This window comes from Lineus longissimus, chromosome 19 (genome assembly GCF_910592395.1).
Source record: "Lineus longissimus chromosome 19, tnLinLong1.2, whole genome shotgun sequence".
NCBI lineage: Eukaryota > Metazoa > Nemertea > Pilidiophora > Heteronemertea > Lineidae > Lineus > Lineus longissimus.
In genome coordinates, this window is record NC_088326.1 from 7254124 (window position 1) to 7281214 (window position 27091).

General features: G+C 43.1%; 3 protein-coding genes across 3 annotated transcripts; all 3 read right to left on the reverse strand.

Moving 5' to 3' along the window:
- Positions 1 to 237: 237 nt before the first annotated feature.
- On the reverse strand, positions 238 to 1668 carry LOC135503441 (uncharacterized). Its single transcript, XM_064797017.1, has one exon. The coding sequence runs from the start codon at positions 1666 to 1668 to the stop codon at positions 238 to 240; it is 1431 nt and encodes a 476-aa protein (XP_064653087.1).
- Positions 1669 to 8155: 6487 nt separating this feature from the next.
- LOC135503442 (uncharacterized) lies at positions 8156 to 8734 on the reverse strand. Its single transcript, XM_064797018.1, has one exon. The coding sequence runs from the start codon at positions 8732 to 8734 to the stop codon at positions 8156 to 8158; it is 579 nt and encodes a 192-aa protein (XP_064653088.1).
- A 2063-nt stretch (positions 8735 to 10797) lies between these two features.
- Positions 10798 to 11994, reverse strand: LOC135503443 (uncharacterized). The gene has a single exon (XM_064797019.1). The coding sequence runs from the start codon at positions 11992 to 11994 to the stop codon at positions 10798 to 10800; it is 1197 nt and encodes a 398-aa protein (XP_064653089.1).
- Between the last annotated feature and the right edge of the window lie 15097 nt (positions 11995 to 27091).

Consider the following 27091-nt stretch of genomic DNA (forward strand, 5'->3'; position numbering starts at 1 on the left):
GGACTGGATGCATCATTCTACTCCCAAAGTCCTCTCAACTGGCAGATCGTCTTGCAGCAGATTGACGTGTTGAAGATTCTTTGCCCTTTCTGCCGCAGGGATGGTGTCCAATACTTCTCTCTTATTAGATGCAAACTTGTGCAGACGAAAACCTCCTTCCTTACAGAGTTGGCGGCTTGAATCGATTAACTCCTTGGCTGACTTGGTTGTTGGGACAGACCGGATACCATCATCAGCTTAGAAACTATCTCTTACAAAATCGGCAGCCTCTTTTCCGTGTTTTTCTTCGTACTTGTCTGCTGTGGCCTTTAGCGCATAATTACAACATCCAGGGGAAGATGTGGCTCCAAACACATGAACTGTCATCCTGTAGTCGGTCGGCTCTTCTTCTAGCTGCCCGTTCTTCCACCATAGAAAGCGAAAAAGGTCTCTACTATCTTCTGCGACAGATACCTGGTGATAGAAAGCCTCAATGTCACAGGTGAAGGCCACTGGCTCCTTCCGGAAGCGACAAAGTATGCCAGTCAAATTGTTTGTGAGATCAGGACCCTGGAGAAGGTTTCTGTTGAGTACTTGTCCTTGATATGCAGCGCTGCAGTCATAAACAACTCTGAGTTTATCTGGCTTCTTGGGATGAAGTACACCATGGTGTGGAATGTACCAGACTTGGCCTGTAGGGGTCTCCTTGGGGGCTGGTTCGGCATAGCCCTTCACAAACAAGTCCTCCATAAAATCAACATACTTTCTCTTATATGCTTCATCACGGCGTAATCGGCGTTTCAGACCATTTAAGCGCCTTACAGCGAGCTGTCTGTTGTTGGGCAGGACCATGTTGTCATCCTTCAGTGGCAGGGGCAGCTGAAAATGTCCGTTTTCTAACTGCTGTAGTCCATCTCGTGCCTTGGATAGAAATTTTCTATCGTCACAGGACATCTTCTCTTCGGAGTCGTCTTCATGAAATTCTCGTTCAAACCACTCACTAAGTACAATTGGACTTATCTCCTTGCCTTTGGTTCTGAATGCAAAGTGACAACTGCCTTCTTCAGTACTGATTGATCTGCAGGCGGACTCTATTTGGCTTTCATCTTCACAGCTGCAGTCAAGGATACCAATGACTCCCCAACCAAGATCGGTCAAAATGGCATAGGGGTCATTGTCTCCTCCTGGGACAACATCTCTAGGTTTCATGAGTCGAGGGCAGTTCATCCCAACAAGCAGGCCGATTTCAATGTCTTGATGAGGATGAAGCTTGTCTGCTATCTTTGCCAGGTGGGGAATTGTTCTCAAAGTGTCAGCTCTAGGTATCTGCCCATGTCTAGCAGGTATTTTGTCTCTGGTGTAGGTAACTGGGAGGCCTACATCCAAATTGCGATCAACATCCATTACTCGGAGGCCTGTGACCTTAGTAGACTTAACAGTGGCTTCAGCTAACATGGTTGTTAGCCTGAGGGTAACATCACATCCTTTAACATCTAGGGTTCTGGCTGTATTCTCAGAGACGAAACAAGTGTCGGACTGTGGATCCAACAGGACGTAAACGTCGACTGTTCTTCTTGGATCCTTCTCGTGATACAGGGTGACAGGTAGGATTAACAAATGAGAGCACCTGTGTCCTTGTTTTACACAGTTAGTGTTAGCGTTATCTGGGGCAACGCCTGTCTGAGGCATTGCTACCGCATTGTAATCGTGCAGTACAGTTGGATGCAGTTTTGAGCACACCTCACATGTCAGCTTTGTTTTACATGTGGCTCGACGGTGCCCGAATCTCAGACAGCCATAACACAGGGCCTTATCCTTGATTGTAGTTTTTCGCTCGGTCAGAGACATTGCTGCAAAGGTTTGGACACGTGGCGACTCCATGGGGATTACTGCATACAGCACACTTGCGGGCCTTTGGCTTAGGCTTCTGACTGGTCTGTTCTGATTTAGGCTGCGGCTCAGTTTTTGACGATTTTGCAACTGTTGACAAAGTCTTCGACTTGAAATGGTTTGCGGTCCCCTTTGCCTTGTCTGGTTTTCCACTGCTGTCCTCCCCTCTTAGACTGACTGGACTGCATGCGATCCGGGCTTCCTTTACGATGAAGTCACAGAATTCTTGAAAACTTGGGTAGGATGGATCATCTTTGCTCAGCCTTGTATCAACAATCCTGCTCCATCTGTCCACAATATATCGTGGGAGTTTGCGAAGAATCTTCTTATTCTCATCTGGGTTGTTAAGTCCATCTAGGTAACGGATTGAGTTCATTGCACTAGCACAACTTGTCAAGAAGTCGGCGAACTTCCTCTACTCCCTACCATCTCCCGCCTTAAGATGAGGCCAACTGTCAATTCTTTGCTTGTAGGCTTCTGCTGTTATGAATTTATTTCCGTACCTTTCCTTTAGGAGCGACCTTGCCCTCATGTATGCATCTGCGGTGCCTTGAGAGAGCAGACCTCGAATAGCCTCCTTTGCTTCACCTCCCGTATATTTACTCAGGTAGTGTAATCGCTGTGTCACTGAGGTAACACAAGCTTCGATCATGGTCTCAAATGACGAGTTCCATAGCGGATATTGAAGAAGATCACCCTTGAAGACTTCTGGTTCAACTCTCGGCAGGTGGTCCCGACGTTGCGATTCGGTAAGGATTTCGGCTAACTTGGCGATACTCTCATCTGCTGCACCAACTCCTTTCGATTCAGAGTCTTGACTGAGAGGATCTCTAGTGGGTGTGGGCCTCTCTGGCTCAGGCGTTGGCTGTGGTGGCAATGCTGACGGCTTTGACCGTCTTGGGGTGGGTACTGGGCTCCACCCATCGTCACTGTGGTGAGGGGCGCTTACAGCAATGTTACTGGCGTCAGGTGTCACCAATGTCACTGGAATAGGTATCTGACTTGCCGGAGTCGAGGTCAAATATCTTGGTTTTGACCTCAGCTCATCTTCCATTTGTTGTATGCTCTTTTCCAGCTTGCTTTTTTCGGCAGTGAGCATCTGCATCAGCAGTTTCTCGGACTTAACCCTTTTAGCAAGATCAATCTGGCTTTGAGCCATGATGTAGCTTCTGAGTCAGTTACTACGGTTAAAGTCACACAACATGGTAAAGTTCTTTATTAAGAATTCACCGTATTCTACGATAAGAGTCTTGAACAGAGTTTTTACTGTGGCGGCGATGCACTTCTCAGCTTAGGATCATCCATGTAAGAGACAGTCACATCCATTAACAGAAGACGAACGACGTGTATAAAGATCCTTCTCTTTAGTTTAATAGCGTATCACCGTGTAGTTTTGTCAAGTACAGCAGATTCACAGTTACAGGTACATCTTTCGACTGACTACATCAGGTTCACGTAAAAACTGAAAATACAAAATGGGAAGGACTCCTTAGTCTTTTAAGCAAATAACCAAAAACATCAGAGATGCCAGACAAGATATAGATGTACAATGTAAGTGTACATGAGCGTGAAGACAGGTTGTGATAACCCAGCGTCCCAGGTTGTGACAATGTCTCCACCAAAAACTTCACCCCAAAGTAAGCCAAAATTATCCCCAAAATCCCAGGACATCAGCTTAACTTGTCTAACATCTCCACAATGAATATATGAAGGCTACAAAGTCCAGCTAGCAGGACACAAGAATTAGACAACTGGAAGACACCACCACAAGGTGCTGCCACCTGAGAACACTCACTGGTACTAAGGAGAAAGTCTTCACTCCAATATGCAAAGACAAATAACTGTCAGACTAGCTTTTAAATGGGCTACAAAGGGACACAATGTCCTCTCTAAAACGCTGATATGAAAAACATTGCACGTGGCCACGATTTTGATACTACAATGCCTTGACATTGGGCGTGGTAGATAGGTACATGTGTCTTAACCTTTTACAAGACGTCCGCTGTCGTTGAACACAGTTTTACAGCACTGATCTAATTATTTTGGGCAAATTACGCCACTTAATGTTGCTATACATATTCATCTTGACATACCTCTGTTTTAGGCTACTCTTTTCTGAACAATTAGCCTTAAATTTGACTTCTTCTACATCGGCAAAAACCGCAAGGTTTTGTACCGGGAAAACACAATGGCGGAAAGCGCACGGGCTAATATAGGTGGCGCTGACGTCAACAATAATTAAAGGCAATATGCCGCGATGTGGCTCTCCAACATTACTTAAAGGCGATATGCTGTAACAGACACCCTGGAATTAAGAGAGTATACAGATCCAGAGGAGTATGCTCTACTTTGTACATTTCAGTGCTGGTCCCCCTTCCTGGCCGTGGTTGTCTCCATCCCAAGTCATAAAAACCTGGACTGTCTTGGTTGTCCTTTGTGCACATCCCAAGTCACAACCATTGTCCCTGGAAGACGCCAGCAGAACAGCCAGCTTTTTCCTTGGGAGCTCACAAGGGGGCGATGTGGGTAGCTGAGGCATCCCTCTACAGACCCCACTAGAGTTACTGTGTCCATTTCACACCTGGCCCTATTTTGTCTTGATTGTCCTTTGTGCTCATCCCAAGTCACAACCATTGTCCCTGGAAGACGCCAGCAGAACAGCCAGCTGTTTCTTTGGGAGCTAACTAGGGGGCGATATGGGTAGCTGAGGCAGACCCAACTAGAGTTACTGTGTCCATTTCACACCTTGCCCTCTTTTGTCTTTGTCCTTTGTGCCCATCCCAAGTCACAACCATTGTCCCTGGAAGACGCCAGCAGAACACAGACCCCACTAGAGTTACTGTGTCCACGCTTGGTCCCTTTTGCTTGTTGCATGCCTGGTTTGCATGTCGCACCAATGTCTTGGGGGACATCTGCCATATATAGCTCTGCCTAGTCCAGTAGGAGGTTCAAGTTGGGTTCAGCATCACCCTCAACACTACCAAAAAACCTGCCAACACCAATCTTTCAACAACCAAACTGGCTGTTGAATAAAATCTGACACCCATTTTGGTAATTGGCTTATGTAGTCAACACTCCGTATTGGTGTTGGATGTGGCCAACACCCATTTGAACACCCACACTGGGCCGTGTTGACACTTGCCAACACCATCGTGCAACACCCAAACTTGGTGTTGAATAGAAACTGACACCCATTTTGGGCGTTGGCTGCTGTGGGCAAACACTCCGTATTGGTGTTGGATATGGCCAACACTCTTTTGAACACCAACACTGGGTGTTGACACTTGCCAACACCATCCTTCAATAGAAGCTGACACCCATTTTGGGTGTTGGTTAATGTGGCCAACACTCCAACACCCATTTGAACACCGAGAACGGGTGGTGTTAAATAGAAGCTGACACTAATTTTGGGTGTTGGCTAATGTGGCCAACACTCCGTATTGGTGTTGGATGTGGCCAACACCCATTTGAACACCGAAAATGGGTGTTGACACTTGCCAACACCTTCGTTCAACACCCAAACTTGGTGTTGAATAGAAGCTGACACTTATTTTGGGTGTTGGCTAATGTTGCCAACACTCCGTATTGGTGTTGGATGTGGCCAACACCCATTTGAACACCGAGAATGGGTATTGACACTTGCCAACACCATCGTTCAACACCCAAACTGGGTGTTGAATAGAAGCTGACACTCATTTTGGGTGTTGGCTAATGTGGCCAACACTCCGTATTGGTGTTGGAAGTGGCCAACACCCATTTGAACACCAAGAATGGGTGTTGAAACTTGCCAACACCATCGTTCAACACCCAAACTTGGTGTTGAATAGAAGCTGACACTCATTTCGGGTGTTGGCTAATGTGGCCAACACTCTGTACTGGTGTTGGATGTGGCCAACACCCATTTGAACACCGAAAATGGGTGTTGTCAGACGGTGAACACCACAATTTGGTGTTGGGCCAACACCACTTTTGGGGCTGTGCATTCAACGTTACGACATACGATAGATACAGTACAGAGACTGGGACCACGGATTTGGTTTCGTTTGACGAGAGTTCCCACCAACACTGGTTTTCTAAAACTCTTTCGCCCAATGTGAATCCCAGCTTTTATATTGCAAGGGAGCAACCCAGTTTGACAATTGAGACAAACGACGTATCTATATAGACGACGTATCTATATAGACGACGTATCGTAAAAGCAATAATCTATACAGACGACGTATCGCACCCAGCGTGCCTTTTACGTACAATTGTACGTTAACAACGTCACAACGTTACCACGAGCGAAACCCCTCTCTTTTGAAGAAAGCCAAACGACGTTACTTATTTTTCTCGCGCCAACGCAACAATGGTTTTCAATCAACTCCCCGTGTCAATCAGGTGACGTCACATCCCATGCGCATTTGGATTGGTCGAGATACATCGCGTCATTAACAGTTAATTTTTACCAAGAAGGAAACCGTAAACAATGGATAAACTGACGAAATACCGCACCACTGACTGATAACAGTTCCAAATATCATAAGGATATCAACATTAAGGTAGTACTTTATCACCTCATACAGGTTTTGATCGATGTTATTAAACTTTATGCACGATATAACCGATCGTAAAACGTAGCCCAAAACCTCGTGCAATATTTTCCCGGTAAAAGTTACGCCTTTTGACGAAAAACCAATCGAGCTGCCTAAAGAGGTAAATATATTTCGCAAGTCCATAGTCAAGTCCATACCTCATAAGATCACATGAAAAATACCCTGACGTCGGTTCACAAGACTAAAAGTCACATACGATGTGTATAATTTTGACATTTAGAAGTTGACGAGACATCGTCGACAACTTGAAGAAAATGAGATGGTATGACGTCATCACCAAACGACAAGTGACGGATTCGCCTTAACTTCTTTAAAATAAACATCATGGAAGCTAATTAAAAGTAATTATTGTGCCAAAAGCCGAGTGTAAAGATATATTGACCTAAAGTCGAAAACCGCACGTATTTTAAATGCGCAGTTTTGGAATGACGAACTTTTGAAAAGGGACCGTCAACTTGACTCAGGTCCCAGGTCATTGACCCGTAGTGTAAAATACACAGTAAACAAAGATTTGTACAGCTTCCATAATGCACTTAAATTTTACCAGACGTCAAAGAATTTTAAAATAGCTCGAATAAAATTGGTATAGACACAGATAGATTTAAAAAGATGACTTAGAAAAAGGGACCAGATAATTACCTGGTATTTTGACTGGTTAGAATCCATATTCACACTTTGATAATCCAAATAGTAGAATTCTTAAATCTTGATGAAAAAACGTAGGACTGACTTGAACAAATATATTCCAAGGGATGAAAGTGAGGCTGGACAGGGTTAAAAGGGAAAAGATGCAGAAAAGGGACCCAAATGACATTATTTTAAAAATGGATGGTTAACTCCTAAAATTTACATCCAAGTCAAAACACTTTGTTAAATTAAAGAAACCTTTAAAGGAAATATTTTACAATGATGCCAAAGGCGAAAAAGGGTCAAAATCTCTACAAGTGAAGAGACAGAGATATCTCTTTAACTGTACCCTTCCGCGCAGCTGTTTTGTGATGAATGGCCCTCCAAAGTCCACAGAGGTTCTTGCACGAACTGATGTCTTTAATCTGGTCTTGGGTAGAGGAACCATTATCTGAGGTGCAACTTTGCATTTTCTCCGTCCGCATTCATTGCAGTCTCTTTCCCAATCTCGAATTTCTTCTCGCCCAGCAACAATCCAAAATCGACTTGATAAAGCTGCCAAGGTCTGGTTTACTCCTGTTATGTGACCACCTTGCTCGTGGTAGCTTTTTACAATCAACTTGGTGACGTGATCTTTTCGTGGTAGAATGACTGGGTGTCTGGTGTCAAATGACAAGAATTCTGCATGCTTGAGACGGCCATTACAGCGTATGACACCTTCATCGTCTATTCTTGGAAAAAGACTGAGGATTTTGCTTGACTTTCCGATTGGCTTTCCTTCTGTCATCGCCCGGTACTCTCCTGGGAAGGCTTTTTTCTGACTTTCGCTAATGATGATATTCTAAACTTGCTGTAGCTCGTCTGGCGTCAACTCCCCTGTCTGACGCTCCTCTCTTTTTCGCCGAGAGTTCTCTAAGAAGCGGTATACCCATGCCTGTACTCGGCAAAGCCGGTGTAACATCTGTGGTTGTTTCCCATGTGTCAGTGTTTCCAAACAATAGGCAGCTAGAGAGACCACGACTTTTCAATAGGGGGGATACACAGAAAAACTTGTCAATCTATTTTTAAACGTTCCCAAACAATGAGGGGAAACACTCAAAAACATTACACCGGTGCCAACTTGAATAACGCAATGGATCGAGACGCCATTCTGGGACTATGGTTTCATCATCCTGCTGTTCATTCAATGGCACCGTGACCAGGGTCCTTTCTCCCTTCTTCATTTCACTCTTATCGATGTTCTTGCTTTCACAGCGGTTGATCGGCCAGTCAGCTTTCTCCTTCACCAGAAACTCTGGGCCACTCCACCAAAGGCTATCATTCATGTCCTGAACTTTGGCACCTCTTGAAAGGATATCAGCTGGATTGTCTTTAGTCGGCACATGTCGCCACTGGTCCGGGTTGCTCTGCCGATGGATTTCACCAATCCGATTCGCTACAAACGGCTTAAATTCACGACTGCGACCTCTAATGCACCATAATGTATTGAGGCTATCGGTCCAGTAAGTGACATCTTTCAATGGGATATCCAAAACTAAGCAAATTGTATTTGTCAGTCGCAATCCAACGATCGCCCCCATCAGCTCCAGTCGTGGTATGCTGCATGAAACCAGTGGTGCTACCTTAGATTTAGATGCGATCATTCTCACAATCACCTGGCCACCCTCATAACATGTCCGCATGTATGTGATGCCACCGTAACGTCCTGTGATGCATCGACGAAGGTGTGGATTTCTTGGCTGACCGGACGTTCCGCATCGCAGGAGCGCAGGCATCTTGGTATTTTCACCTGCTGCAGGTTGTTCAGGTCCGTGAACCAGCATCTCACCTTTTCTCCTATTTCGCCGAGGTTTTGATCATCCCAGTCAACTCCAAGAGTCCAAAATTCCTGCATCAAAATCTTTGCTCTGATTATCAAGGGTGAACGAAAGCCCATTGGGTCGAATATTGTCGCTATCTTTCGCAAGAAGTTACGCTTTGTGACAATGAAGTCCTCTTCTGGTGGGACACAACGGAAAGTGAAAACGTCTTCGCTCGCCATCCACATGACTCCTAGCATCTTTACTGATGGTAAGTGACCCTCATCTAGACTTATCTCAGAAGCTCTGTCTTCCACAGGGATTTTCTCAAGTACTGCTTTTGAATTTGAAACCCATTTTCGGGCATGCATCCCCGCCTTGTCCCACAGAACAGATAACTCTTCATAAAGCTGTACTCCGATATCATCGTTATGAACTGAGTCCAGGCCATCATCCATATATGTCGATTTTAATACTGTTTCTGAGGCTAATGGGAGCTCCGTGCTGTGTCGTCTAGCATGCTCCTGTGTCACAAACTGCGCGAGAAAAGGAGACGAGTTGACACCAAAGACCACTCTCGTAAATTCATACTCCTTCGGCTGATCTGTGTTGTCAAGTTCTCTCCATAGAAATCTATGATAAGGTCTATCCTCAGGCTTGATCAGAATCCTCAGGTACATTTGGGAGATATCACAAGCCACTGCTACCGGATTTCGCCGAAACCGGATTAGAACATTTACCAAGTTTTGCTGTAGTTTGGGTCCTTGGTAAATTTGATCATTTAGTGACGTCCCTTTTGCTTTGGCTGAGGTGTCAAAGACAATCCGTACTTTTGTTGTGGCTTTGTCCATCCGTACAACAGGGAAGTGGGGTAAATACCAACATGCCGCAGGTTGTGACTCAGATTTTGGTACTTCTCGTACGTATCCTTTCACGAGGTACTCCTTTATTGTGGCACTATATGCTTCTGCAATGACAGGATTCTTGTTCAGCTTCTTTTCTGTTCCTTCCAATCGATGTACAGCCTCCTTCCAATTGTTCTGCAATTGTGGTCTCTCACCACGCCATGGGATCCCAACCTGGTACCGGCTTTTCTCAGGGTCAAATTCTAAAGTATCCTTTATCTTATCAATCGTCTTCTGGCTGAAGAATCTCAACATCATTCTCTGCTTTTATATTTTCGACCTCCCAAAATGACTTCAAGCTGGAGTTTATCTCCTCCAGAACATCATGCTGTGATGCTGCGTGGTATGTCCTGGCGAAATTGGTTGATGGTCTGTTGCCTTGTTCTGTTGTCACAGGCCCGATGCAAGTCCAGCCTAGACGTGTTAACCTTGCAGTTGGCTCTCCATTCTTCCCGGCTACGTCCCGTAAAGAGAAATGCAGATCTTGGTTGTCTAGGCCAATCAACAGGTCTATAGTCTCTCTTTTCCCAAACTTCGGGAAGACTATCTCTTTGAGGTGGTCGTACTTATGCGCGTGTTTGTTCCAATCAATTGCCTGTAGATCTCCTGTCACTGGCTGCTCGGTGGTTCTAGCGATGATTGTAGCATCGACTCTGCGATTTAGACTCTCAACGCCGACTTCAACGGTAGTGGTTTTGAAACATGATGAGCGTCCATTTAAAACATGCACGGTTGTGTTTTCTGTAGGGCCCGTCAAACCTAGTTCATTTGCAAGGCTTGCATTGAGGTAGGTAGCTGTGCTTGCATCATCTAGAAGGGCATTGACCTTCAGTCGCTTTGCCCCATTTTTGAGGATGACTGGTACTGTTCTTAAGGCTATGAACTCTGTCTTGGCCTCCCTTGTGTTAGTTGCCATGGTTACAGTAGCGAGGGATCTATCTTTCTTCTTAGTCTGCACTTCCGTCTTCTGTGGTTGTGACTTCGTCTTTTCTTGTTGTGCTTCTATTTTCTGTGGTTGTGCAGGTTGAGAAGTCTCTTTTTCTTGGTGCAACAGCCGATGATGGTTTTGCTTGCATCCATTGATGTTACAAGGTCGTCCTCGATCACATTGGGAGCCAATTGCTGGTTCGACAGACATCTGTAGCATAGAGACTGTTGTTTGGCAATTTTCCATCTGGCAGCCACGTCTTTGGCCTTGAAGTCATCGCACTTCCAGATGCCATGGTCCTTACTGCAGACAGGACACGGGTTGTGGGACTGGATGACTGACGGTGATGTGAAATGAGTCCTTGAAGATCCCTTGTAATCTGACTTGGTTGATGAAGTCTGACCATCTCTTGACTGGATTAACCCTTTAACCGCTTCTGTTGCAATTGTCCGATATTCTGACTCCGAAATGACAAAGCGGCGCAGCACTTCTATCGACTCCTTTTCATTTCGCTCCTTAACCCATCGGTGGTAATCAGCGACCATTGTCACAGTCATCTTCTTGAACAGCACTGAATACAGGAGCTGGCTGTCGAGCTCGGACTGAAATCCCACGTCCTTCAGGTTTATCACCACGATGTCTAACATATCAGCAAATTTATCCAAGTCCTTTGCATTACCCGGTCGAATCTGAGGAAAGCTTGTAAGTTCTTCGAACTGCAGTGTGACTTGCCTTCTCCTACCTCCATACTTTCTCTCCAGCCTCTCTTTGGCCGCAATATACGCACTCGGGGAATGTCCCAAATTTTCTATCGTTTTCAATGCCTCTCCAGAAAGGCAGCCTCTCAACTGTAGAAGCTTGTATTCCGGCGTAGCTGGAGCTTTGTCAATACAAGCTAGGAAAGCAGCCTTCCAATTTTCATAGGTTCTTACGTCACCAGTGAAAGTCGGAATCGACACGCGTTTCAGCTGTTTCCACAGGTCTTGGCCTATCTTCTTGTTTTCTGGCTCCTCGGGTGTCGATTGTGTGCAAGATGCACTAAGGATATGCTGTAACCCTGGTGTATTGCCAGATGTACCAGACATCTCTTGCTGTTGAGGAAGTATGTACCCCTGGGGTCCTGGTGTACATGCTGTAGCAAATATCTGTTGCTGTTGAGGAACGGTGTACTCTTGCTGAACCTCCTGGCTTTGGTGCTGCGGTGTATTTTTATTAACCAATGACCCTTCAGGCTGTTTGCTTGCACGTAGTGTGGTCATAAAGTTCTGCATAACTCCCAAGAAATCCTCCACTACATCTTCAGCTGATCAGTTTCGGGAGTCTCAACTTGATTTGAACTAGGAGCCGAGACAGGACGACTTGGAATGAACGGTGGCGCATTAAATCAGACTCTACTGGTTTCGAAACATTGTCATTGGCATTGTTGTCTTGTTGTACTATCCTACTAACGTTACTGCGAAAATCAGTTGGCATACTAGTATGGGATGGTCTCGATCTGCAACTAGGCCTACCTCTCGGGGGCAACTGTTTCTGTGACCTTGACCTCGTCAACTCCTCAATCCTTGCCTCAACTCGTTGTATCTCTAAAGTCAGTTCAGTACTAGGGCTAGGCTCTCGTTCCATCAGGGGCATCTCCAGGGCAAATGCAGTGGGTGACGGCGGTGCACTTCCCTGTGGCGCCACCTGTGCTTTCCACGTACACTAACATTTACATGCGGCCGAGTAATGCTTCCACGTGTACGCCACAGGCAATCATCGCCGGAATCATCGTCACTTGGCGGGGCGTCACCTGGTCTCATACTGGTTTTAATGTCATTAAACGTTCTATATAACTACGCTCTAGATACCATTTGTTTCGATGTTGACACGTGACAAAACAAACGCACATGGTATTACAACGATCTTCCTAACACACACCAAACAAATGACAATGATCGTTGTCAAAGAAATATGACGGAGAATGATGCACAATCATACATGATCATAAAGCTGGGTAGTGCCCGCATGTCACGCACCATGTGCAGTGACAAATCAAAACAAACACACCAAGAACCGAAGAGCTGAATGGCATTCTCCAAAAGCAGAGTTGATATTCAAGCGCAGTACTGTCTCTGTGCGAGGAGTATAAAGGCGGCGGCCACTCCAGTCAAGCTGGTCCCGTCCCGGGGTCCAGCCACTTCACGAGAAGAGAAAACAGGCCCTTGTATTGCCTTGCCGAAGTCAAAAACCATCATAAAAAGGCTAACTGTTATTTTCTGGACCATATTCACTTGACTTGAGGCATGAGCTGGGGTGTCAAATTGGGATTCTGGTGACTATTATATAATATAAGCCACGGCCCCTTTAACCTATAACCTCTGTTTAATATACAGAACCACTGCATAAAGGACACCCTTGGGACTGACAATTAAATGCCTAATGACTAGGGAGTTAGTATTTAATAACCTCATGCAATTCCATCCATCACCTCTAAGGCTGAAGTTACATAGACCTCACATTTCATCGACTCACGACTCATTTGTCACTCGTCATTCATGAGCTGATGAATGGACATTGGAAAACCTATTGACCTGTTCTCATTGAAGTGAATTTTGTAAGTTTTGCCCGCATTCGTCGCCTCACGTCATTTCATGTCATTTCACGCGTGAGGCGATGAATGGACATGTTCATTCTTTGTGAAATGAGCTGGCAAAGAAAGTGGACGTCCATGTGCATTTGTAGTGATATCGTCTTCGAAACTGTGAGTATAGCTACTTTTCGGCATTTTCATTAGTTTACACGTTAATACAATAGCTAATTTCGATTGGAAATGAGAAACAAAAAATGCAGCACTTTTATGTACCACATTGTTCTCGTCCGTCGCCTCCGCTTTCGTTTTCTATTCTCCATCAGGAGCAGCATGGCTGCCATCTCTCATAATTATCACCAGAAAACGATCTTAGTATGCGTCCAGCAAAAGTACTAAGATCGTTTTCTGGTGATAATTATTCAAAAACTGGGTTTGCAAACTCCACCAAACTTCTAAATCTTGTTTATTGAAAGTGTTTTAGGAGCTTGAAAACATTTTTAACCATATACACCCTATTATTTCGCGTTGGACGCCACTGGTCGCCACTGGACGCTAAATAGGATGACCCGTCTCGAGCGCCACCCAACGTCTGTTTTTATACGACCGCGTTCTTCGACGTCCTCTTTCACAAAAACATGTGAGGGAAGTTTGCGCGAGCGCCACCCAACGTCTGTTTTGATATACAACCGCGTTCTTCGACGTCCTCTTTCACAAAAACATGCAAGACAAGTTTGCGCGAGCGACGACCGCTTACAAAAACATGTACAGATTTTTTGCGGTTTTCACGGCCCATATCCATCCCAACCTCAGGCAGACTAGGCGTTCGTCGATTGAATTAGTAGAGCAACGAAGGTAGGTCTTTTAGTTTTTCAAAGAGTTAGAAAATCTTCATCCCGCGGTGTAGAGATTGAATCGTGGCGCGAGTATCTAACTGAGCATTTATTAGCCAGGGGTAAATATCAAGACTCAAACCCATGACCAGAGCACTACACCATCCCACTGGAGAGAATATCTCAAGAGTCGAACTCACGACCAACGACTACCCCAGCCATTATAGAGAAAATATCTCAAGATTAGAATCACACCATCCACAATATTATGGAGGCAGAGCTATTCTATGGCAGTGTTAGCCCCTCGTTAATGTTAGGAACAAAAACTGGCAGGGTAAAAAATAATGGTTGCTCCCCCATTTTGCTTGTTTCGTTTCGTTGCGCAAAGTCCAGTAAGCCGTCTATTTGAACCGGTGTGCAAGGGATAGTAGTCCTAGGGCTGATAGTCCGTGTAACAATAGCCCGCATTGCTAAATGTTTTGGTTAGGGTTAGCGGTACAATAGATCATGCTGCTTAATTGATCAAATACAATGCTACCGGACTATGACTCCAGGGGGACTATATCCGCTGTCACACCGTCGTGCGCCACTGGTAAAATAGATTACCGTTAATTTAGTGAGGTATAAGGCCCTTGAGTTAACCTACAAATTGATTATAATACATAATGCTACTGATGGGAATATAAGGTTAATAAAGAAGAACAACACAAAACATAACGTCGACAAAGATACATCTTCCTGTCTTTTAGAATAGATAAAAGGTGCGAGGAAATACATTTTGCAAGTAATGTTAAATATGCGTTTTTCAAAAAAAAGTAGATTCAATAGATAAAATGTGAATTTATTTTGATTGCACTGATATTCTTAATAAACTTTGCTCTTATAAGCAAGTATTTGGGACAGTGAATGAGGAGTGTTTTCCATCTTCTAGTTCAGCTCGTAATTTTCTCTACTATACCAATCACTCCGATCACGATGATTTCCACCGACGATTGATGACCACTCGCGTTTCACCATGAACAGTCTATTAAATGGATTGGGATTTATTATTTCTGGGATTCGGCATATGTCCACCAACACCAATACCGGTGTAATGTTTTTGAGTGTTTCTGTTTTTGAGTGTTTCCCCTCATTGTTTGGGAACGCTCAAAAATAGATTGACAAGTTTTTCTGTGTATCCCCCCTATTGAAAAGTCGTGGTCTCTCTAGCTGCCTATTGTTTGGAAACACTGACACATGGGGAACAACCACAGATGTTACACCGGTACTGCCCCTATCAAATGATCTGCGACCCACGGTCAAAGTGGAACAAAAGTCCATCACCACGGCTCTTACAGTCCATAAGGTCGATTCACAAAGATCACAAAGAATTTCTAGGCCCGGTGCACATTGATAGATAGTGCTAATTACCCCAGCAGTAAAATAGGCCTAGATAGTAACCTAAAAACAAGGGGCCTTTGATAATGGCCCCCTTTCCTCAAAATGAATGTTATTTCAGTATTAAGTGCAGGCGACCCGCAACCGGCTTAAACCCGCAGACAGAGTATATTATTATACATCTAGGCCTAAGCCTAGGCCTTTTTAGCCAGCAATTGATCGAGGATGAGAAGATGAATAATGTCTTCTGTGTCCGCGGGTTATAGCCGGTCATCTGTCATCCTACCTTGCATTTCACATTAAGATTTTCGCCAATTTCCCGATATAGCTTGTGTTTGGTCTTAAATCTAATAATTTGTCTGTTAAGACCTAATTGGCCAGGCAAATTCTTAATTGGGTCCAGTTTCTATGATGAATGTGAATTGATTAATTGCAATTTAATGAGTTAATGCGAAACAACATAGAATGAGTTTAATCATATTCAGATTTATGTCCAGGGGTTGCTGATAGAACTCCTCCTTACAGTTCAACTTTAAATCACATGGTTTCTTGTGCAATACATGGTTTCTTGTGCAATATTTCTATTCTCTCAGTTTACAATGTCTTCACCACATTATTGGAAAAAAGGGATTCCACTTAGACTAATTACTGATTACTCAATTAAAGGTAATTAACATCATGGGAAGCATAAAAATATAAGGAAGGGTCCAACAAGGGTCCAACAGGCATGAATGTAGTTGAAAAAGGTCAGCTCCCCCAACTTCTTCCATAACAAAATTGTCCGCATAAAATGTATTAAACTATTTTAAGGCACCACCTTAGTCACAGAAGAAGGAAAATGGGCAAGAAAAGAAGGCATAGGCCGAATCTGAACCAGTTGAAGAACATAAGATTCTAAAAAAATTCTAAAAAAATTTGTGAACCTTTTTTACCTATTTATGCCATTTTGTGTACCTTTATTTCCAGTACCTTTTTTTCCGGTACCTTTATTTCCAGTACTTTTATTTCCTGTACTTTTATTTCCTGTACCTTTATTTCCGTACCTTTTTTTCCTGTACCTTTATTACCTAGAACCAGTCTAGGCTACTGTGTCCGCGGGTTTTAGCCGTTTGCGGGTCGCCTGTAAAAATACCTTTTTTTATACCTGTAATAGGCCTATGTGTGGTGCTATTCTAGCACCGACTAAAACCTGCGGACACAGTAGGCGTATACAATTATTTATTTTGTACAGGCGACCTGCAACCGGTAACCCGCGCTCACAGTAGTTGGCCTATCTCAATGTAGCTCCACTTTGCTTTACTCGAATAATTATATAATTCGGGGACAAGCACTTCAGTTTAAAAATAAACTTTTTCATGCCGGTGTGACAGCGGATATAGTCCCCCTGGAGTCATAGTCCGGTAGCATTGTATTTGACCAATTTAGCAGCATGATCTATTGTACCGCTAACCCTAACCAAAACATTTAGCAATGCGGGCTATTGTTACACGGACTATCAGCCCTAGGACTACTATCCCTTGCACACCGGATCCACAGGGCTAAATCAGAGTCATTCTAAACAACTGTTTAGAATGACTCTAGCTTAATGAATCAGATACAGTACCGGGATTATCATCATGAAGCATAGGCCTATGAGGAGAGACGAAATATATGTTCAGTAGGGGCCTATGTAGGCCTATACCCTATGGCTAGGTAGGCCTATAGTACAGGACGCCAACACACGACCCCCAATAAGCAACCCAGTTCCTCAACCCGACCGCTTGATAAACGCGTGGGGATTACATAAAAGGCCTGAATTCACCCATGTGTATGCCACGCGATTGTGTTGTAGTAATTAAGATTGGATATAGGCCTAATTATTGTGTTTGTTAGAACCAGCTTGCCTTGAACCAAGCAGCGTGTATTATTAGCTCAGCTGACAAAGTCAGCGGAGCTAGTCAAATAGCTAATTGATTGGTGTTTGTCCTTCCATCCTGCCATCCATCTAGCCATGTTGGGCATTTTGTAACCGTACAGCCGAGGCACTTCAAATATGGTTTTGTATATAAACACCGCAGAAAATGTTGCTTACAGAAAAAAATTTGGGCGATTCGACTCAAATTCAGCTCCCCAGGGGGCAAAAGGCGTAAATGAAAAAACAATTTTTTGACGCTCTATTCGAGCAGATAAAAGCTTGAAATAAAGTTGAAAAGGTCTTCATGATACAGAAGTTTTGATATAAAATAGATTAGTGTGGATTTATATCACCAGTTGGCGGTAGTGAGCAAAACTGTTGTTTGACCCCAGATGACCCCGCTTTAAATTTCCCGCCGCGAACTGACATGAAAACCTCGAACCAGGGAATACCGGACTGCTGGTATTGCCAGTGCATTCACTGTATGAAATGTGCAACAATATAAGATAGAGTAGAACACATTTACCATAATATTAGAGATGAAATATATCATTAAAGATGTTAAGGGTTTAAAGTAGTCTGGGGTAAATTGACGAGGCGGCTCGACCCTCCACTGCGCGGTCGAGGTTACCTGGAGTACTATCATAAAGATGTTAAGGGTTTAAAGTAGTCTGGGGTAAATTGACGAGGCGGCTCGACCCTCCACTGCGCGGTCGAGGTTACCTGGAGTACTATCATCAAGAAAATGGCGGTGACCTTTTTATTTCTACCGGAGCGATGATTTTGTAAGTGACAAATTTTCTTATTTAAGCCTTTACGGAAATGTATTTTGGTACGAATCTTCACACGTTTATAGAAAAGATCAACGAGAATGTGTTCAAATGCCCTCATAACGATGAGTTCAACGGAATTTGGTCAAAACAACCTTCGAATGGAGTCAACTTCCTTTGCGAAATTGAAGCGACGACCTCATTATTTATCGTAATTTATGCAGATCTGAGTCCAGCTGATGGGCAAAATTAGCGATGGTTTCAAAACAGTCTCCCAGACATGGGGCAATCTCTTCATTATCATAATGGGATTTGGAGGCATGTTTACAGATTTTACAAGTTCGAGACCTGTAGGACATAAAACTCGCATAGATCCCCATAGATCCCCTCTATTTGTCGAGTTAGCGCCCCTTTAAAATCATGCATTTTCGGACACTAGGACGAAATCTTCCTGCGGATATCGCGGTTTCGGTGATGATTTAAGGAGAAATTGACTGTTCTTAGAGTTGTATGGGACAAATGAGTTCATACTTCATGAATACATGAATATATTATGATATGGGCGGGCTTCTAAGTCAAAACAATAACAACTCAACTGCATCTCTACCGTGTATCGCGTAGTGCATTGCCTAGTGTATTTCGTAGTGTATTTTAGCGGAGACATTATTTCCACACTTTGGCCACGCCAAACGTCTTTTTCATTCGTGGAAGTTAATCTGCTCTGTAAATTTTATTTTACACAGGAAGAATCCATACAAGGTATTGCAATATTTCATGTCTATTGGTGTATTTGTGTACAGGAGCGCACCAGACAGTGAGACGTGGAGATGTGTTTAGTGCTGGTGCTGTCAGTAGACTGAATCTGATTGGCAATAGCGATCAGTAATATGGGTCGTGATCACGTGATGTGACGTCACCGCGGTATCCTCCTTGGCTGATGGGTGATGTTCTGAGTTGTGTTCAAACTATTGGAAACTTCGGAAATTAGTTCTATTAGTTTACTATTCTGCAGGAGTATATTATAGCCATTGATGTTGACAGCTAAAAGCACGAAAACTTTGTTTATTTATCAAACTGTATCGAGTGTTATCGAATCGAATGGATGTGTCGATCGTCGGGGCGGATTGATATGTGGTTGTGCGTCCAAGGCGATAAGGTCATTCAGTTAGTTTGAGAAAGATCATGATCATGAAGATGCGTGTTGTGTTATCATAACCGGAAAATAATTTGAAGTTATTAGTGGTGTTGTCATTGCCATTTTTTGCATGGAATGATAGTTCGAGAGCTCTCATCGACGTATTCAGCATTGACGGAAAGTAGGTCCGGATTTGGCAAACACTGTACAATCACTTTCCATCTTGACGTCTTGTAAATGTAATAATCTTTGCCAAATCAGTGATTCTTATATAATTTACTCCATGATTGCAATCAGCCTTTGTTAAATTCCAATCACCTGCAGGTCAGGTCAATCTTTTAACAATAAAGTTAATTTTCTTAAGCACCTCTTTATCTTACTTCTTCACATACAGGGCATCCCAAACACTTTGCTAAATCCACTAACCCCCCCCCCCCCCCCCCATTTCAAGTTGGTATTGCACCAGACCCAAGCTCAACGGTACAATGATCATGTAAGTGTCCAAATACCTTTTCAGGACATACTAGTATGAGGACATCAATTTTGATACCAGAAGGAAAACCAATCCTGTCTGTGTGTCACTGTGACATAGATCCTGGCTCTATTGGAAATGTCGCACTCGCACTGCATTACTCAATGTGATGTCACTTACATCTTTCACAGTTGACAAATTGAAGCATCCATGGTTATTGTAACTATATATAGTCCTTGCCAAATCTAAAAGTATCAGTAAACTGCTAAACTATGAATTGTATCTGCTTACTCAGCTGAGCGCCAGGCCCTTGGGCCTCTTGTTATAGGCTCTTTTGGGCGGTATCCGGTAATAAAGGCACTGGAAAAAAAAACACTGGAAAAAAAGGTACGGAAAAAAAGGCACTGGTAAAAAAGGCACTGGAAAAAAAGGCACTGGAAATAAAGGCACTGGAAAAAAAGGCACCGGTAAAAAAGGCACTGGTAAAAAAGGCACTGGAAAAAAAGGCACCAGAAAAGCTCTTCCTAGGTAAAAAAGGCACTCGACCAAAAAAACTTTAAAAATCTAAAAGAATTTGGTGAATCCTTGGGTCCTTGTACGTTCTTTTCTGTAAATTTTTCTTTCTCGTTTTTTCCTATTTGGATGTACAGGAGGTAGGAACTTAAGTAAACTTAAAGGAAACAATAATTTATTGTTGTTCACGGATTTGCCTAATTTTTTAACATTCTAGACTTACATTTTAGTCTAAGGGTTATATGGCGGAACGGAGAAGGCTAATTAGGAAGTCACCTTAGATATAATCAACCATAATTACCTGTTTATTGATTAATTAACTGAATGACTTACATGTAGCTATTAGGCATACAGTAACTTGTACATGTATATTTGATGAGTTTTTCTACCACGAAATATTTACTGTAATAGAAAGGTATGTTGACTGAGCAGTATTTATGGTGTCCAGTATGTACAGTAGGCCTATGCCCTTCCCAAAAGTTGAAACCATGTTCTAAATATCAAAACAGTTCTTTTTCAACTTCGGAGGCCATTCTTCCAAAACAGAGAAATTTTTAATTGTTCATATTTCATGGCTTCCATGTAATCTTCATGAGTTTCTTTGTATGTGTATTTTCGTGATGGCTTCATCATGGATTCTTTGTTGGTGATCCTGACTGGCCTCCAAGAAATTTCTTTGTTTGGTTCTTTTCATGGTTTCGCATGTATGGTTTTAGATCATCTTTCTTCTTTACTGCAATTTAGTGATGGCTTCACAGAAACATATATAAGGTGGGCATCAGTTAGCCATTCAGTATCATACAAACCAGAGTGCTGTGACGATCATGGAGCTGATAACGAACAACAAGGGAGGCCGGAAGCTCTGCTTCAATGGTTTTATGTACAACCAACAGAGACAGTCCAACACGTACATTTACTGGCGCTGCACAAAAGTAAATGCTGGCTGCAAAGGCAGATTGAGATCAAACTTGAATATGCAAGATCTGCATTTGTCTTCACAGCACAACCACTATCCAGACCAGAAGAACGTTCATGTAACCAAAGCAAGAGCCCAGATGAAACGTTTGGCCGCAGACAGCGACAGCAAGCCCAGCCAGATCCTTTCATGAATCACGGCAACCGTACCAGCAGATGCACAAGCTTTTTTGCCGCAGCCAGATTCCTGTAAGAGAACAATCAGAAATGAACGTACCCGCCACATCCCCGTTGAGCCAGATGAAATCCGAGACTTGGTCATTCAAGGAGAGTGGGCTTTAACGTCAACTTTAAATGATGCTGCTCCCGAAGATTTCCTGTTGTTCGACAATCAGGATGACAACAACAGGATTATCTGCTTCTGTTCCCGCGTCCAGCTAGAAGTCCTCGCGAACGCTGATAAATGGTTCCTAGATGGAAATTACGCAATGTCGCCCAAAAACTTCATGCAGGTTTACATTATTCGGGTTCCAGCTGGAGAGGTTTACGTGTTGGCGGCTGATGTGTTGCTTCAACGAAAAACAACAGAGACTTATGCTGAATTATTGAATACAATCAGTGACAAGTGTGAAGATGCCTTTGGGTACACTCCGAGTCCCAGAATTTGCATGATAGACTTTGAGTTAGCCGCGGTAAATGCAATGCGTGATGCCCTTGGAGAAACGGATGTAAAAGGGTGCTTTTATCACTTGACGCAGTCCACTTGGAGAAAGGTACAAGAACTTGGACTTGTAAACCGGTATAAGGATGAGGAAGATTTCCGACACTTCTGTGGAATGCTCGATGGACTCGCTTTTCTGCCTGTTGGTGATGTAGAAGACGGCATGGACTACATTCAACGCATTGCTCCAGCAGAGGCACAAGACTTAGTCGACTACTTCAACACAACGTATGTTTCCGGTACATACAGGAATGTTTGTGTGCCTGGTGGTGCAATTCGCCTTCGTAGGGTCGCCCCGACTTTCCCGCCAGAACTTTGGAACGTACATGAGACCGCTCTCACTAATGACCCGCGAACAAACAACGTTTGCGAAGCTTGGAATAATAAATTCACGCACATGGTCGGCCACACGCATCCAACTATTTGGAAGTTCATCAAAACCCTGCAGCTGGAGGAGCAAGCTGTTCGAACCGTTCTTGCACAAAACGCTATCGGGAACCAACACAGGAAACGAGTTCGTCGTACGGTCCAGGAGCACCAGAGGCGGCTGCAGAACCTATGCATCGATTACACGGCGGGAAGGAAGAACATGAGGGAATTCTTACGTGGCATAGGACATTGCATTCGAATCGGGAATATTGCATAGTCCAAGTGTATTGGCATGCCAAATGACAGTCACAGCTTTAAACTTTGAAAATATAATGTGCTGTTCGTACGACAGATAGGTTGAACTGTAACTGCACATTATTCCCGTTTGGAATTAGATTTATATTGCCTAGACCTTTTCATGACATTGATTGTATTAGCATCGGGAATAAGTATAGACTTATTCCAACTTGCATATTTGCATTTGAAATACCAAACGAGAATGACAGTAGAGAGGTTGTACTGACACTTAACATTACCTGTTGTCCTGGTTCATATGTGCTTGCATGGTTTTCCAAGAAAAAGATAATTTGTTCATAATTGTAAAATTTAGGTTGCTCAACCTTAGGGTAACTGACTTTAATGAATAAATTTATTTAAATACATATTTCATCTATAAACCTTTGTGTTTCAAGTTTTGGCCCCCCCTGATGGCCAAGTTGTGAACCCCCCCCCCCAAACAATAAGTCCCCAATTGCCTCTTGGATTACCCTTTTAAAGGCCAACTTGGGCAAAAGATATGTTGGTTTGTATAAATTGATTTTCATTTACCTATCCACTAGAGCCTCGCAGATAACATATTCAATTGCTGCACAACGGACACGTTCATAAGAAACGCGACTTTAACCCCTTAAATGCACCCCTTCCAAGCACTACCAGCGCAGAAAAAACCCTCTGGTGGAGAGACGGGCCTATAGGTGTCTGATGCTATGATTACATGCTACTACCCAAATTTACAAAAAAAACACCATCATCATATTCATCAGAAGACCACTATAAATATTGGCCACCGAGGACGGGATGCATATGTTTTATTAGCTCGCTCCTAAAATGGCAACGATACAATACGGTATGGTGATTTCTGAAAGAAAAAATGCCGAACCCTCATATTTTTGGGGTCCACAGCAAAACAAATCACGACAGGCAGATCCCTGAACTACGATATATTTAAGTTCATTTACTTGTTCATTTACTTTAAGGCGCAGGTGGACTATGGTCACAGCCGGTCAGAGACAAGACCACAATTGATTTTCCAAGCCATTTCCAGTTATTTGAAATGCCCGCCATCAAAGAATGCGTCAAGTAGTGAAACTGAAATTCGGATATGATATACGGGTTAGTCTTGCGAGTAACTGGTGCGATTTAACCCAATAGAGCCACCTATTTTTTTTGCACTTTCCATCTATAACCACCTATTTTTTTAAGGGTTTCACAAATTCAGACATGAATTTTTAAAATGATTTTTATGTATTGTTCGACTTCAAAACCATATATTACAAGTTATATTTATATGAAAGGTCATGAACTAAAGAATTAAGATTTTCAAACATTTTGGTGGGGGGGTCATTTTTTCGTGACCTTTGACCTTGACCTTTTGACCTTTGATGAAAAATCCTCTTTTCAGCCACATTCAAACTGCATAAAATGTGTCTGTTGTCAGTGTTACCTTGTGACCTGAATAAAATAAGAGGAAACATAGCTGATAGATGCTTTGAATGAACACCCGAGGCATAAAACATCTCCCAAACCATACCTTGATCACACGTGCATCTGTTATTGTTTACATTGGCGCCATGGTGATGCAAACAATGAAATCAGCTGATTATTGTGATGCAAATCTCACCGATTCTACTGTGATGTGGACATTGATGTCCGACTCTCCATCATCGATGGGTCCTGAATCATCTCCTGAATCGTCAAATACATTCAGTATTTCCTCCAAACGACGCAAATTCTTGGCCATTTCAGAGAACTCTCAATCAATATATGCAATATCGGTGTTGTTACACAAAAACAGAAGGAGGAGCCCGCCTCGTAATTTGGAGATTCCCCATGTGATTCCGCGAAACCTAGAATAGGAACGCGCATATATTATTCCATATTTGGATACCTAAGGGCATTCCCTTGATGATATGAATATGATGACATAGCCGGAGATTCCCAAGTGGGGTTTTCCAGCGGTTTTAAAGGACATCGTCGATATGGCGGTTCGGGCGGACGTGGCGGCTCGTAGCAAGGCGGTTCAGGGCGGTATCCAGTCAGAACGGCCCCTGGTCAAATCGGCCCCCGCTTTAATAGAGTTAAAACGGCCCCGAGTCAAAATGGCCCCGGGTCAAAACGGCCCTGGGTCAAATGGGCACCTATAGCGGCGGAGAGTGTAGGGTATCGTGTGAAGTGGGCGGGTATAGTTGAGTGTATAGTTGAGGCGGTTTAGGGATAAGTATTTTTAGGGGTGGGAACTTCGATCCTGAGATCTAGACCTCAAGAATTTGTAGTCTTTATTCATTCTTAGTACTTAGTAGATCGAGGGGCTTTTTGTCTGGGCCACAGTCATGCATGCCGATCAACCGTCGTATATCCATACTTCTAAATGAGAAAGAAATGAGAAATGAGAAGACTATTATGAACCGCCGGTTAGTCGGCATGCAGTCATGAATTGCATCATCATTCATAGTCAAATTGAAGACAAATCAATACGGAATACCTGTTTCGTTTTAACTCATACTTAGTAGTTTATTATCAATTATACCGGTAATGATAACATTTACATACAGTCGTCACTGTTACAGTTCATCAAATCAAATCAAAACATATAAAATACAGGCAGAGAATAAAACCATATCACACTTGTTCATATGCACTTGTTATCTTAAAACAATATGTTTTTATTACCAAATGTTTATTCCATTTGACCGTTTTACGTACTTGGGGCAACGAGATGTGAACACGTACGGAGCAGCTGTCGGGCGTTCTTCTTTCCTTTGATGTAATCCTCCCAAACTGCGAAGAGTTTTCCCTCGATTTGGCGGTATTAAGCTCGTTGCCTACGTTTTAGTTTGGCGGCACGCACAAGACGGACTTGGATCCCGACGAGACTTGCTTGTTCGTGGAGAAGCTTCACCAAGACGTAGAACGTGATATTTCCCCGACGTGCGTGTCGATTCAGGGCACCGTGCCAACCCTCGCAGTCGTTGTTAGTGCGAACGGGTTGGTTGAAGACACTCCACGTTTTAGGGGTCCATTGTGTCGTCTCAATCCAGTTTCTACGAATGTAGTCCACGAGCGTCGCCAGGGTTTCTGTTGTTGCACGTTTTGCAAGCTTTTCAAAGAGTGGGCGAATGTGTTCGTGTGGGAGGTAAGGTAAAGCGAGTAGTTCTTTGCAGAGTTGGTGCGTGACGTCATCGTGGAGGTATGCTGGTGTCTTGGAATAAACTGATGAAGATCTTGAGAATTCTGGGGGTTTATATAGTCATCGTGACGAGATGATAAAATGAACAGTACTCATTCTTGAATTAGGTCCCGTCTGTAATTAGTAATCGTTCCTTTATTGTTAATCGAAATATCAAAGAGACAGTGAATTCGCTTCACCTTTGGCATGTGATTAGTGTTCGCAATTAGCTCTAATTAGCCGCAAGATCAAAGAGACAGTGAATTCGCATCACCTTTGGCATGTGATTAGTGTTCGCAATTAGCTCTAATTAGCCGCAATATCAAAGAGACAGTGAATTCGCATCACCTTTGGCATGTGATCACTGTTCACAATGAGCTCAGTCACAAGATTAAAGAGACAGTGCGATCCCTCTCCACTCTATATGTATTTGGTCAGATGTAAAATTATTGAACAAAATAGATGTCTAGAAGTTAAAGGTAAAAGGAACCTCAGCAAATAGTAAAAGTAAAGTAGCCTTGATTAATTCCCCTTGCTTAATTAATGATCTTATATTTTTCTGTGTGATCACGGACCTGAATAAAGTTCGATGGTGTAGACCTACATTAGCCCTACATATAGAGAATAATGTACAGAAGATTAATAATAATAACAATAATATGGGCGAACAGGCCAAAAACCAGATAACGCAACTTCTAAGTTTTAAAAGTGCATAACATCTGCTTTCTTATCTCGTTACCACTGGTTACACGCACGCAGTAAAAAAAGTTATCTAGTTCAGATAGGTTACTACCACTAAACTACCAAGGGCCGTTTTGACCCAGGGCCGTTTTGACCCGGGGCCGTTTTGACTCTATTAAAGCGGGGGCCGATTTGACCAGGGGCCGTTCTGACTGGTAAGGGCGGCAGTGGCTCTATTGGGTTAAATTGGTGATTGACCATGGAAATGTTTTTTAAAATTGACAAGTTTGACACAAGTGGACATTTTTACCCATTTCGGCCATTTTCACTCCAAATTTGAACCACCCCCCTATGGCCAGGTTGTCAAAATTCAAAATTATTTTTTTTACCAAACAATTTATTTATATCTGTAGACTTGCCACAGCAAATATTTTTTCAATACCTCTCCAAATATGTACTTGAGAGTAAAAAACATGCACTCGTCTAATAGATAGGCCTCGACCCTCCAACCTATGAATATTCATTAGTGTTCTTGTCTCAATGAAGAGGGATCATCTTAAGATATCAATGAAATATGCCTTTTCCCAAGCATTTGAGATGTTTTGACTAACATAACCAAGTTTCATCAAAAAGAAAATTGATTTGAGCGAGCTATTAACGTTTTAAAATTTTGTCCG